The sequence below is a fragment of the Sinocyclocheilus rhinocerous genome, unplaced genomic scaffold (genome assembly GCF_001515625.1).
Source record: "Sinocyclocheilus rhinocerous isolate Xijiao unplaced genomic scaffold, SAMN03320098_v1.1 scaffold1211, whole genome shotgun sequence".
In the NCBI taxonomy this organism is placed as follows: domain Eukaryota; kingdom Metazoa; phylum Chordata; class Actinopteri; order Cypriniformes; family Cyprinidae; genus Sinocyclocheilus; species Sinocyclocheilus rhinocerous.
In genome coordinates this window covers 942,815-954,678 of record NW_015670979.1, presented here as the reverse complement: position 1 = coordinate 954,678, position 11,864 = coordinate 942,815, and the positions used below count along the sequence as shown (strand labels likewise).

The 11,864-nt window shown below is 36.1% G+C and overlaps 1 protein-coding gene across 4 annotated transcripts in view; it reads left to right on the top strand.

Moving 5' to 3' along the window:
* Window positions 1-2,397: 2,397 nt before the first annotated feature.
* Window positions 2,398-11,864, top strand: part of LOC107734446 (transcription factor SPT20 homolog) — a 15,129-nt gene continuing 5,662 nt past the window's right edge. Inside the window, exons 1-21 of one of the 4 annotated variants that reach the window (XM_016546408.1) lie at window positions 2,398-2,473; window positions 3,005-3,082; window positions 3,240-3,275; window positions 3,465-3,590; window positions 3,792-3,918; window positions 4,024-4,127; window positions 4,765-4,881; window positions 4,986-5,039; window positions 6,835-6,974; window positions 7,554-7,713; window positions 8,082-8,138; window positions 8,373-8,444; window positions 8,570-8,739; window positions 8,906-8,938; window positions 9,016-9,133; window positions 9,473-9,578; window positions 10,128-10,265; window positions 10,364-10,637; window positions 10,724-10,869; window positions 10,973-11,031; window positions 11,123-11,239. In XM_016546408.1, the coding sequence (XP_016401894.1) occupies window positions 3,080-3,082; window positions 3,240-3,275; window positions 3,465-3,590; window positions 3,792-3,918; window positions 4,024-4,127; window positions 4,765-4,881; window positions 4,986-5,039; window positions 6,835-6,974; window positions 7,554-7,713; window positions 8,082-8,138; window positions 8,373-8,444; window positions 8,570-8,739; window positions 8,906-8,938; window positions 9,016-9,133; window positions 9,473-9,578; window positions 10,128-10,265; window positions 10,364-10,637; window positions 10,724-10,869; window positions 10,973-11,031; window positions 11,123-11,239 (2,157 nt within the window). In that variant the 5' untranslated portion in view covers window positions 2,398-2,473; window positions 3,005-3,079. Of the gene's footprint in view, window positions 3,083-3,239; window positions 3,276-3,464; window positions 3,591-3,791; window positions 3,919-4,023; window positions 4,128-4,764; window positions 4,882-4,985; window positions 5,040-6,834; window positions 6,975-7,553; window positions 7,714-8,081; window positions 8,139-8,372; window positions 8,445-8,569; window positions 8,740-8,905; window positions 8,939-9,015; window positions 9,134-9,472; window positions 9,579-10,127; window positions 10,266-10,363; window positions 10,638-10,723; window positions 10,870-10,972; window positions 11,032-11,122; window positions 11,240-11,864 lie in introns of all 4 variants that reach the window. The other 3 variants (XM_016546407.1, XM_016546409.1, XM_016546406.1) reach the window with 3 other exon arrangements.

Sequence of the window (11,864 nt, the reverse complement as noted above, 5' to 3'; positions counted from 1 at the left end):
GTTCCTCCTGCACAGTCAGGCTTGCTGATTGGTTGTGGTGTTGCTGTGGTAACTGTTGCTTAGTTAACAGTTTCTTCCCTCCGTCTGCTCATTGCAGTGGAACTTGTTAATGACTGTAGTTGTTCCGTTACTCTAAGGCACATTTCTCCTGTTGTTCTGAGGTTCAGCACAAATGCTTTAGTGGAAGTTTACATGTTTTTTGTTATTTCACTCTTAAAACTGTGTTCTGACATTTCATAGGTGCTTTTTCCCCCATCACAACATTTCACGGGTTATGATTAAGAAAATAGCAGTTTGGACATTAAAATTTCAGCTGGTATAGTTTGGTCATTCACAGATGTTAAGCACAGGCCTAACTTTGATTTAGGCTTAACTCGGTGCTGGGATTAATATTGGAGAGAGAGAAATGCTCAACCAAAGCCTTTCAGTATTTATTTTGTTAGGACAATTATTTGCTTGTTGCAAATATTTAAAACCTTTTTTTTTTTTTTTTTAATGTGTGGTTTTCATTTTTGTAGTGTTTAGAGGTTGTTTTTTTATGCTATTATAGTATTTAGGGTCAGTGCATAAACTGAAAGTATAGTCAGGGGAAAGTGAGCCTTTACCCTGCTGCCTTGATTTCAGATCAGACTGTGTTGCCACGTGGTGGACACTCAGAGGATCCTGTCCACTTGCTGCCCTGATGTGTGCATGGTTAAGTGTCTATTATCTTTAGAATCTTTAAAAAAAAAAAAAAAAAATGCAAGCTTCAACATTGTTTTGAGAAATCAGCTAGGTATTTTGAATTATCTGTTCTCTTTATAAGAGATACATATTCGACTGACCCCTCTGGGGTTTCTAAGGATATTTTATTTTGTATGAATGTTATTTTGGTTATGCTCTGAGAGGTCACGTCAGCAAACTATCACTGTGAGTAGTGATGGATAAATTGTCGAAAAGAAGCAATATGTGTCCGAAGTGTTGTAAAAAATGTTTTAATCTTTTTTAAGGTTCACTCTGTGATTTGGCATACAGGTGGTTGGAGTTACTGAAATAATGAAGCACACTGCCCAAATGTTTGTTTGCTGTGGAAATACTGAATGAACTACATGAGATGGACTAGTTTCATGTTTGTCTCGAGTGTGTTGCATATGTAGGCCATGTGTTTAAACTTGCTTATGTTGGTGTTATTGATGTCTTATTCTTTTTCTCTGTTTATTCATTGCTTGTCTTATTATCCCGCCCCCCCTTTTTTTTAAGATGAGTTAGTTTTTTGTTCTCTCCAGTGGCCTGTGTTATGTGACATTCAAGTGGTTTATGCAATACTGTTTGTTAGTGGATCTTCGCATCAGTTTAGAAGATTTCTGAATGCTTTTGTTTGAAGTGATGTGCACATTTTCATTTTAGGGAATGGATTAATAAAAATATTTATCCTAAAAAACTGATTCTTTTCATTTCATTTACTAGTTCACCAGCAGGCTGATAGGATTGTAAAAACCGTTTTGGACTGATTATCTGATCTTAAAGGGAAAAAAAAAAAAAAGTTGTTGCTCTTGTCAGCATTATAAATGGTTTGCTGGAAAACTGAAAAGATAAAAGGGTTACCCTTTAATTTAAAGTGACATTGTAACAGTCTAATTACGCATTTATGTACTTACTATAAGGTTAAGGTTAATGTTAGGGTTTGGTTTAGGATTGGTTGTAATTATGCATAATTTACTGTTATAACTATAGTAAGTACACGTAATGTGTAACTGTCAAGTGTTACTGTACCAATACAAGTCTTCATAATCACATACCAGTATTTTGCATACCAATATTATTTGAAAGACAAAATATATACACAAATACATTGCAAAACAATTCAGTTTAAGCTAGAACATAAGAGGTTGCCTTTGTATTTCTAGGTCCTTTCTGGCCCAGTTTTATTCCTTCTCCACTAAAAATCTTCTCTTGTTTCTCAGTCTCTGATGATAATCGTTTTTTTTTCTTTCTTTTTTTTGTCTTTATGCTTCCTATTTCTTATTTATATTCCTATTTGGTAACTTCCAGTAAAAACAATACAAAGAAGTATAACCACCTGTAAAAATATATATATTAACTATAATGTATTATTTATTGTAGATAATTTAAATGTTGATTTATTTCTAAGATAGACACTGCAGTTAATCATATTTTTACTGTAAAAATATTTATTACTGATCCCCCACAGAAGGTTTGTCGTTTTGTTTTCTAATGACATTGGAGGCTAAAACCAAGTTGCCACTGAAAAAATGTAGTAACAATATCTGTAGTGGCTACGGTATTTTGATGGAAACTATGGCTATCATAGTTTATTTTTTTGAGTTTTGTATTGTGCGATATATCAATATCATCACGAACAGAAATGCAGCTTTTGAGCGGTTCCGCGCTGCACATCTTTGGTTCCGCCTCCAGCACGCGCGCACGCCGGAAGTTTGGATTTTGTTGTTACACTGGAACTAAAATGGCTGCTGTGAGTTTTTTTCATTGAAGGCACTGGCACATTTATTCCGCTTCTTGCTTTGGATTTCCTGTCTGTGGTGATGCAACTCGATTGGCAAGTCGGTTCTGATGTTTGTCGCCATTGTCCCGTTCTGCCCCGCTCTGTCAGCTGGTCGTGTTTTGTGGAGTTGTGCATTTTAAGTGAGCTGTTAGCTGTGGTTAGCCAGCCTGTCGTCTGCTGAAGCTGCAGTGCTGAAGTTTGCCTTCTTCTGCTGGGCTCATATTCCCTTGCATTTCATGAATGCTTGCTATTTATCGCTATTGCGTTCTCTAACACATACTTTGTCATCATCCTGTTGAAGTTCGCCACATTTGTTTCGCAGATGTTGTGACTGCATACACACACAGATGCATAACTGTTTGAATGAGCTGAGTTCATGTCTCAAACTCTGTGTATTCGCCTTCATACGCTTGTCGTTGGGGTTGAGTTTTGAATGGAAACTGACAGCTGACAGGGAAATGCACCCGGGAGTGTGTTCCTGAACTGTCTCTCTGATCTCAGGGCTTGAATGGTGTGTTTGTGGAGGTGACAGTGCTGGTGTAACACAACATCGCCTCCTGTCACGCAGCAACCACAATGGTAAGAACTACAGGTTTGTTTTAATGATGCATTTTTAGCAGGATTGGGTTTTATTTAACATTATGTATTTGATTTGATCATATTTGACATTTTCGATGGCTTGTTTGGACAGTATGAGAGATTATCTTATGCATTTTCATTCATCTTTCTTCCACAGCAACAAGTCTTAGAGTATGCATTGGATCGGGCTGAGGTATTTGTTCAAAATTATTATTTCTGTATTATTTTATTGCGTACTTTATACTTATTGTACATAATGTTTTTTATTTGTATCCATTATAATGTACTGTTATTTTAAAAATGTCAGTTAAGAAATCACTGTGCAGAAGAATACCTGTGTGTATTCTATTACCGTTCCATAACATTGTTATTTGTTGTTTAGTACATTGTTGAAAGTGCTCGTCAGCGACCTCTGAAGAGACGGGTATCCTCAAGTGGAAGGAAATCCTTATATCAGAAACTTTATGAATTGTACATTGAAGAGTGTGAAAAAGAACCAGTGTTGAAGGTAATTTTCACCCGATGTAACACATAACAAATGAAGTAGCATTCACAATCATCTTTACTGCCATCATTTTATATATTTCTTAACAAAACAAGACATTAAGTGAGGTAAAACTGTAGGGTGGGATTTTATAACTTTATCAAATCATGTTTTATTATTATTGCATTATATATATTTATTATCCTTTGTGCCCCCTTTCTGTAGAAACTGAGGAGAAATGTGAATCTACTAGAGAAGCTGGCCTCACAGGAGTCAGTCTCATGTCTGGTGGTCAACCTGTACCCTGGAAATGAAGGATACTCACTTATGCTAAGAGGAAAAAATGGATCTGGTACTGTCTGCTTTTTCTTTGTTTTATGGTTAAATCAGCTGAGCTTTTCATGTTGCATGTTAAGAAACTCGCTCTTGAACTGATGTTTTTATCCCAACCGATAAGATTCAGAAACAATCCGACTTCGCTATGAAGAAACCGAGTTACTGGAGTACCTGGATGCAGAGGAGCTGCCACCCATTCTTGTAGACCTTCTAGAAAAATCACAGGTGAGTGGCGTAACTGAACAAAAATGTAGATTTTTTTATGTGTAGCCTCTTTGTTTTTTTTGTTTTAATTTGACACTTTTTCTAATTTCTGCTATCCATGACATTTTAAATATTTTACTTTTAGTGAAATATTTATATTTTATATAATTTTATTTATATCTATAAACAGCCTGTCCGAAATAATATTCAGAACAACAGTGTTATTGTTAACTAAAACTGTTATTAAATAGTTTTTGGTAAAGCTGATATAAAATATTTATACTTAACCGAAAATTAAAAATATTGCTTTGGCAAGCGACTAAAATAAAATAAGTGGAATTACTAAAATTACTAAAACTGAAATAAAATAAAGCTAATTAGAAATCTAAAAAATAATGACAAAAGCACATAACAAATGGCTATATCTAAAATTAACTTTAAAGTATAAAAATAAAAGCTAAATTAAAATATTAATAAACACTACTACAGTAAATAATAATACTAAAATAATACTGGTTCAGAATTGATTCTAGATGTGATTTTAATTTAATTAACCTATGTTTTTCTTTAATTCCAGCCAGCATAGTTTTATAGCACTCTGACGAACTGATGCATAAACCACCAGTCTAGATTTATTTTTCTGCTTCTGTTCTGTCAGGTGAACATATTCCACAGTGGCTGTGTCATAGCTGAGGTCAGGGACTATCGACAGTCTGGAAATGCAAAGATGCCCACCTACCAGAGCCGGCACATCCTGCTGAGACCCACTATGCAGGTTAATAACCGACCTGATCTGTGACCAGCAGTCTCTGTTCTGTATTTTGAGAGACCTTTTTTTCTATAGTATTGTTATTAAGTCATCTATCATCTCCCCACCAGACCCTGATCTGTGACGTTCATGCTATGACAAGCGATCACCACAAGTGGACACAGGTGACTCTATCTGTTAGCATTCAAAACTTTGAGGTCAGTAAAGTTATTAAAAAATGTTGACAGAAGTCTCGTATGCTCATCAAGCAATACTGTGAAATATTATTACAATTTAAAATAACTTTTAATAATAAAATAACTTTTCAGCAGCCATTACTTCAGTCTTCAGTGTCACATGAGCCTTCAGAAATATTTCTAATATGTTGATTTGCTGCTTAAGAAATGCTTATTATTATTATTATCAGTTGAAAATGCTACCTGCACTATATCAAGTTCAGAACAGTGTTGTTATTGTTTACTAAAACTAATATTAAATTGTTTTCGTTAATTGAAATAAAACTGAAATAATATAAAGTGTTTCCCCTGCCATTATATTAGGGGGGCGGCCCGCAAAAAGACTATTTAAAAATGAATTCTGCATGTCTCTGTGTTATGAATGGTGCAGACGCGCGGTTTTGTTTACTACTTGTACTGAAGCACGCGTGACTCTTCCGGTGATATTAGCGTCTGCCGTCTCACTAATGAGGACATAAATACATGAACATCTCCAGAACTGCTCTGAGAGTCACTTCATGAGCATCTGACCGTTTCGTTTGAGTAAAACTATCCTCATCATATCATATACACACAAAAATTTAAAGGTATTCATGGCAACCCGTCAAAATAAAAGTTTAGTTTACCTTGAAGTCATTGTGGCAGAAATAGCCAACATTACTATTGTTCAGTAGAATGTATGTAATAGGCTACTACTAAAATTATTAAAACCTTATTTTTAAGGGATAATCATACAATATTTCTTCAATGTTTTTAATTGTAATATTAAATCCCCTTTATTTTTCAAAAAATACAATTTGTTTAATTTATATTAATTAAAAGATAAATTAAATGAATGTTTTATGCCTTAAAAATCGCAATACACTACACAGAATTTCTGAGGAAAAAAATCATAGGGCTATTGTAAGAATAAATGAAACTTGTTTTTATGCTTTCAAATAATTAGCCATGCAAAACAGAATTTGGTAACAATAAAACATAAGGTTGGAAAAAATAAAACATTTCATAGGGCCCTAAACATGTAATTTTTGTTAAACTTTCAATAAATTGGTGTTAAATTATTCAAGTTTCATGATTTTAATTAGCTAGACATGCTTTTTGATTAATAACATTTAATTTAACCATTAAAAAGGAGTCCAGAAAAGTTAAAACGGGAAAAAAACGGAATCCAGCACCCCACCCCTCCACCCCCCAAAGCCGAAAACCTAGGGGAAACACTGATATAAATATTAACTGAAATATGAAAATTTAGAAATTAAAAAAAATAGAAATGTTGCTTTGGCAACTAACTAAGTTGAAGTTGAAATACTATAATTACTAAAACTGAAATAAAAATAAAAGAAAGCTAAATGGAAATAAAAAAAAAATAGAAAAAATAATAAAAATTACTAAAGCATATGGTAGAACTTAACTTCTTATCAATGTTGAAAACAGTTGTATTTGTTAATATTTTTGTGGAAACTGATACATTTGAGGATTCGATGAATACAAATTCCAAAACAACAGCATTTATTTGAAATAGAAGTCTTTTTTTTTACCACTTATAAATGTCTTTACTGTTACTTTTGATCAATTTAATGCATCTTAGCTGAATAAAATATTAGTTCTATTAGAAAAATCTTACTGACTCTAAACTTTTGACAAGTACTGTAGATTGACAAAGACCATTAAAGTGACAGATTCACAGCACAGTGTGAAGTATAGAGGATGCATCGGTTCTCATGTGGTTCTCATGTGTTTACAGGATGATAAACTTCAGCTGGAGAGTCAGTTGATTCTGGCCACAGCAGAGCCTCTGTGTCTGGACCCCTCCATCTCTGTCAGCTGCACCACCAACCGTCTGCTCTACAACAAACAGAAGATGAACACACGATCCATGAAACGGTGACGCATTTAACTCTTTAGCTTCAGTGAAATATGTGTTTTGCTTGATCATCAGTTGTCCTTAAACTAAATCAAACTGTCTCTGATGAGTTCCTGTCGTCTGCTGCTCAGTGTGTCGTGTGATTGTTTGTGACTGCAAACATTTTGCACCCAAGGAATTGCTGAAACCCACAGAGCTTATGTTGATGTGCACAGTGTAGATCTTTTATTGTGTCTGTGGTTAGTCACCATCTGTGAACTGAAAAGCCGCTGCTGTTCTGATCTCTCATTGTATTGTTGTGACTAAAGGAATGTAAGTGGTTTTGACCAACACACGTTTAGTCTTCGCTCTATGCAGCTAACAAAAACAGTTCTTTTGCCTGTATAAGTTGAGTGCAAGAATCTGACGAGAATCTATTCCTCTGTTCTGTGAAAAGCTAAATAAGAGGACCATTTCATGTGGTTTATCAAAGTTAAAGGCTTCAAAACGTTGTATTGATACAGAGATATCCTGAAATTCAAAAGCAGGTGATCAAATCCATCATACATCAGTTATCCATCATTCCACGCTGATGGATGTCATATTTCTTCTCTCTGCAGGTGTTTTAGGAGGCATTCTCAAGCAGCACTCAACAGACAGCAGGAGATGATGAGCCACTGCCGTGCACTGCCACAGCTCCGACTCCTGGACTACCTGCAGAGGAGGAAAGAGAGGAAACCTGCTCCTTCCATAGACCTTAAGATCTCCAAAGCTGGAAATGTGAGTCAAAGACACAGACAGAATTTGCAAAGCTGTTTTAATTTCTGTTCTGATTTTGGGTAAATGGATTTAAACATGGTAAAATGTGAAACGTACAATGATACATTAAATTGATGATAAAAAAAACAATTTTAAATTTAAGATTTTTTTATTTAAATTTTTATATTTCATAAAATTGCTTTTTTTTTACTGTATTTTTATCAATTAAATGTAGCCTTAAGTATAAGGGTCTTTCAAAAATCTTACCAATTAAACTTTTGAACAGTACTGTGTTAATCAAATTTCTCATTTAAAGTGTTTTATTATATCTTTTTGTATGAGTAGTGTGGTTGTTTTCTGTGTTTTAATGACTCTTGTTTTTCCTGCAGTGTGTGGACATGTGGAAACAGAGCAGTTTTCAGCTGACTGTCCCATCAGAAATTGATGTGAGTTGCTGTAATGCAGTTAAATGAACGTACAAGTAGCATCTCTCTCTTTTCTGTAGGTCCAAAGCCATTTATAACAGAAATAACTTTTTTTTTTAATGAAATATGACTTTAAAAGTATTGTTAAGATAAATTTCACATTCTTTTGTGTCCTTCAGTATTCTGAGATGGGATGTTTGGATTTTTTTTCCTGTATCCAAATCTGTGAAACAAAGTTTTTCTTTGTGCTTCCAGGTGGAGAAATATGCAGTGGCTAAGAGCTCTGTCAAACTAGATGACACTCAGCCCACTGTTTGGCCTGCACAGGTAACACAATTGTGTAAATCTTAAATAGGAACTAGACTGTACATGGACCCTATAATATGCTAGTAAGAAAAAAACAGGTTTTTGTTGTTTTATCTGTGTGATATGCTGTCTTTGTCTTGGAACAGGACGTGAGAGACGATTACATTTTTGAGTGTGAGGTAGGAGGTCAGCCTCAAAGAACAAAAGTCACTATCTTCCAGTCTATGGGGGATCCACAGGTGTATGGGAAAATCTACAGCGCCAAAGACTCCAAATCAGAGGAGGATGTCACAGACCTACACCTCATTCACCCACCGTACATTTTACTATTTCATTTATTTCATTTCACTTATTTCACATTTATTCACATTCACATTATGTATTACATTACACTCTATTTTAAGATGAGAGTAACTTGTTATTAGTTATGCTTGCCTAATTGTTGCACTTACCTGATCTTTTATTTTCTCTGTGGTTTGTAGATTCCTCATAGGTTCAAAGACAGACGCTGATCGGTAAGTACAGGAGCCATGATTTGTTGTTTTGGGTCTTGGTTGCGCTCAACTGCCATGAAAATACTCCTGTGCCACAGGTTTCTGACGCAGTATAAGGAGGTGTATGAACGGGACGTTAAGTGTCAGGTGAAGATGTTGCACAACTCAGGCAGCACAGGGTCCCAAGGCCAGCTCTCCCCCTCCAGGGAAAACGAGGTGAGACACTTTGATATATGACGTTACATGTGACTGTTCCGACTCTGAAGACACGTTGCAAAAAAAAAAGGATTTTAATCTGATTTGGATCAGGTTTGTAAACATCAGATGTGTTTATTTTGCAGTTCAGGCTACAAAAAATAGATAAAAGGCAGATTTTATCTTTTTCTGCCTTTCTAAACAAATCCTAAGTGTTTGATTAGAGATTTATGTGACAGATTTAGAAAATGGGCACCAAAACAATTGCTTGAGCCTTAAAAAAAATCTACATGAATGTTATGACATTCTGGCATGATTTGGTCTAAGATTGGTGCATTTTGATGGATCTTGTTGATGCAGGCTGATGGTTTCTCAGCGCTTGTCCAGTCTTCAGTTTTAGGAAAGGGTGTTAAACACAGACCTCCTCCTATCAAACTGCCAGCCGGCTCAGCCTGCGCCTCCTCAGGTGAGACGAACGTAATGTATTAACAAGAGAAGAGCAGAATACGTATAAAAATACATATGTATGTATGTGTGTATATATATATATATATATATATATATATATATATATATACACACACACACACACACACACACATATATATATATATAGGGATTTATTTGATCAAAAATACAGTAAAAACAGTAATATTGTGAAATATTATTACAATTTAAAAAGACATTTCTATTCGAATATATTTTCAAATGTAATTTATTTCTGTGATAGCAAAGCTGAATTTTCAGCATCATTACTCCATTCTTCAGTGTCACATGATCCTTCAGAAGTCATTCTAATATGCTGATTTAATGTTCATTTTATATCAGTTATTATTGGTGCTCAGTTATTAAAAATGGTTCTTATTATTACCAACATTGAAAACAATTTTTGAGATAAATGTAGTTCAGGTCCGACCTCCATCATGTCTCAATCTCATTTCCTCTCTTCTATCTCAATATGTTTGTCTCTCCACTTTAAAAAGTGTACAAACAAACACTCCCTCCTGTTGTCTAGGTAACCCGTATAGTACACAGGCCTCAAGCGGCCATCTCAAGTGCCCGACCCCTCCACCCACGAAGAATCAGTCGCTGTCCCGGAAACACTCCATGGAGCTTAGCCTGCTGTCCCCTGCTGCTCTCTCGCCCATGCAGAGTGAGTATCACTCCATTCACAAATAGAAAGCTGTCACCGCTTGCTAATGCATTGCTTGCTAGCCAGATCTGTATTTTGTCTCTGATTTTACTCCATAGGATCAGGTACACCCAAGCCCTCCACACCCACACCCACCAACACGCCGTGTTCTACGCCACACCCTGCCGACGTTCAGAGTGCCACGCCTTCAGTAACGCCCACCCCTCAGGACCCCGCCCTTCCACAGCAGCCCACCCTGCTGACTCCCTTCGCCCAACAGCAGATGACCCTGCCTGTCATGACTATTCCCCTGCACACGTCCAGCACCACATCTTCACAGGTCATGACAAACCCCGCAGGGCTCAACTTCATCAACGTGGTTGGCCCGGTTTGGTAAGAACCCATGTTTGTGACTTTTTTTGGGGGATGTGAAAGGAAAAAAATGGTGACTAACCACCTCTGTTTGTGGTTTCTTACAGCAGTCCGCAGACTCTGATGAGTTCTAACCCAATGCTGGGTTGTAGTCCTGGTACTCTGGCGTCTGGTATACCCCTGAGTGGACTATTGCCCTCTGGTGGTCTCATGTCTGGAGCTCTTCCTGCCATGCAGCCTGCTGCTCCAGCAGGTAAACTCTCTGTGAATTCCTCCCTGTTTTGTCAGATGTTCATTAGTGACTTTTACAATTGTCAACCACTATTGTGGAGAGTAAAATTATCATGTTGTTTCAGCAGGTGGGCCTTTTGGCCTGAACAACAGTCCTGGACTGCGACCGCTCAACCTTCTTCAGGTGAAAGAGCTTTTGTAGTTGAAGTATTGGCTTTTGTGGAGATGATTCTCTCTTTCCCTCCCATTTATGTTTGTGTTTCCCTTTCTTTCAGCTCCCTACGGGACCACTGATTTTTAACTCTCTACAGCAGCAGCAGTTGTCTCAGTTCTCCCCTCAACAGCAAAGCAGTCAGTCCGCCACATCCAGCCCCCAGCAGCAGGGGGAGGCGGTGAGTCAGACACCGCTGTCATTTCCAGAGGCTGAGGATCAGCTCCAAGAGTGTTAAAGATATAGTTCATCCAAAAATGAAAATTCTGTTCCATGGAAGTCGATGGCTACTGTCAACTGTTCGGTTACCAACATTCTTTAAAATATCTTCTTTTATTCTCAAAAGAAGAAAGAAACTGTTCCTTTAATGTGTGTAAATCTGAATCACTCGTCTTATTTCAAATGTAAAGCTATATTATATTAAATTACATTTAGAGAAAAAAAATATATATATTTTTTTTAAATAATATATTTAACATCATTTATATTACATTACATTTTCATTATATACTTGTATTACATTTATATACAGATGATAGAGAGATGAAAGATATGTTTGGGAAAACTAGTGGTATAGAAATTACGTACTTTTTAGGGCTGTCAAAATTGCTGAAAAACTAAATTCGAATTTTGTACTTAAATATGATCAAAATTCGAATTATATTCGAATTTAAAATGCATAATTTCAGTTAGGGTGAAGAAAAGCTTTTGGCTTCTCTCCTGACGCCACAAGAGGGCGCATCCACCAATGCACGTTTATTCAAAGCATATAAGATAACATGACTATCTGTGAAAAAAGTGCATAA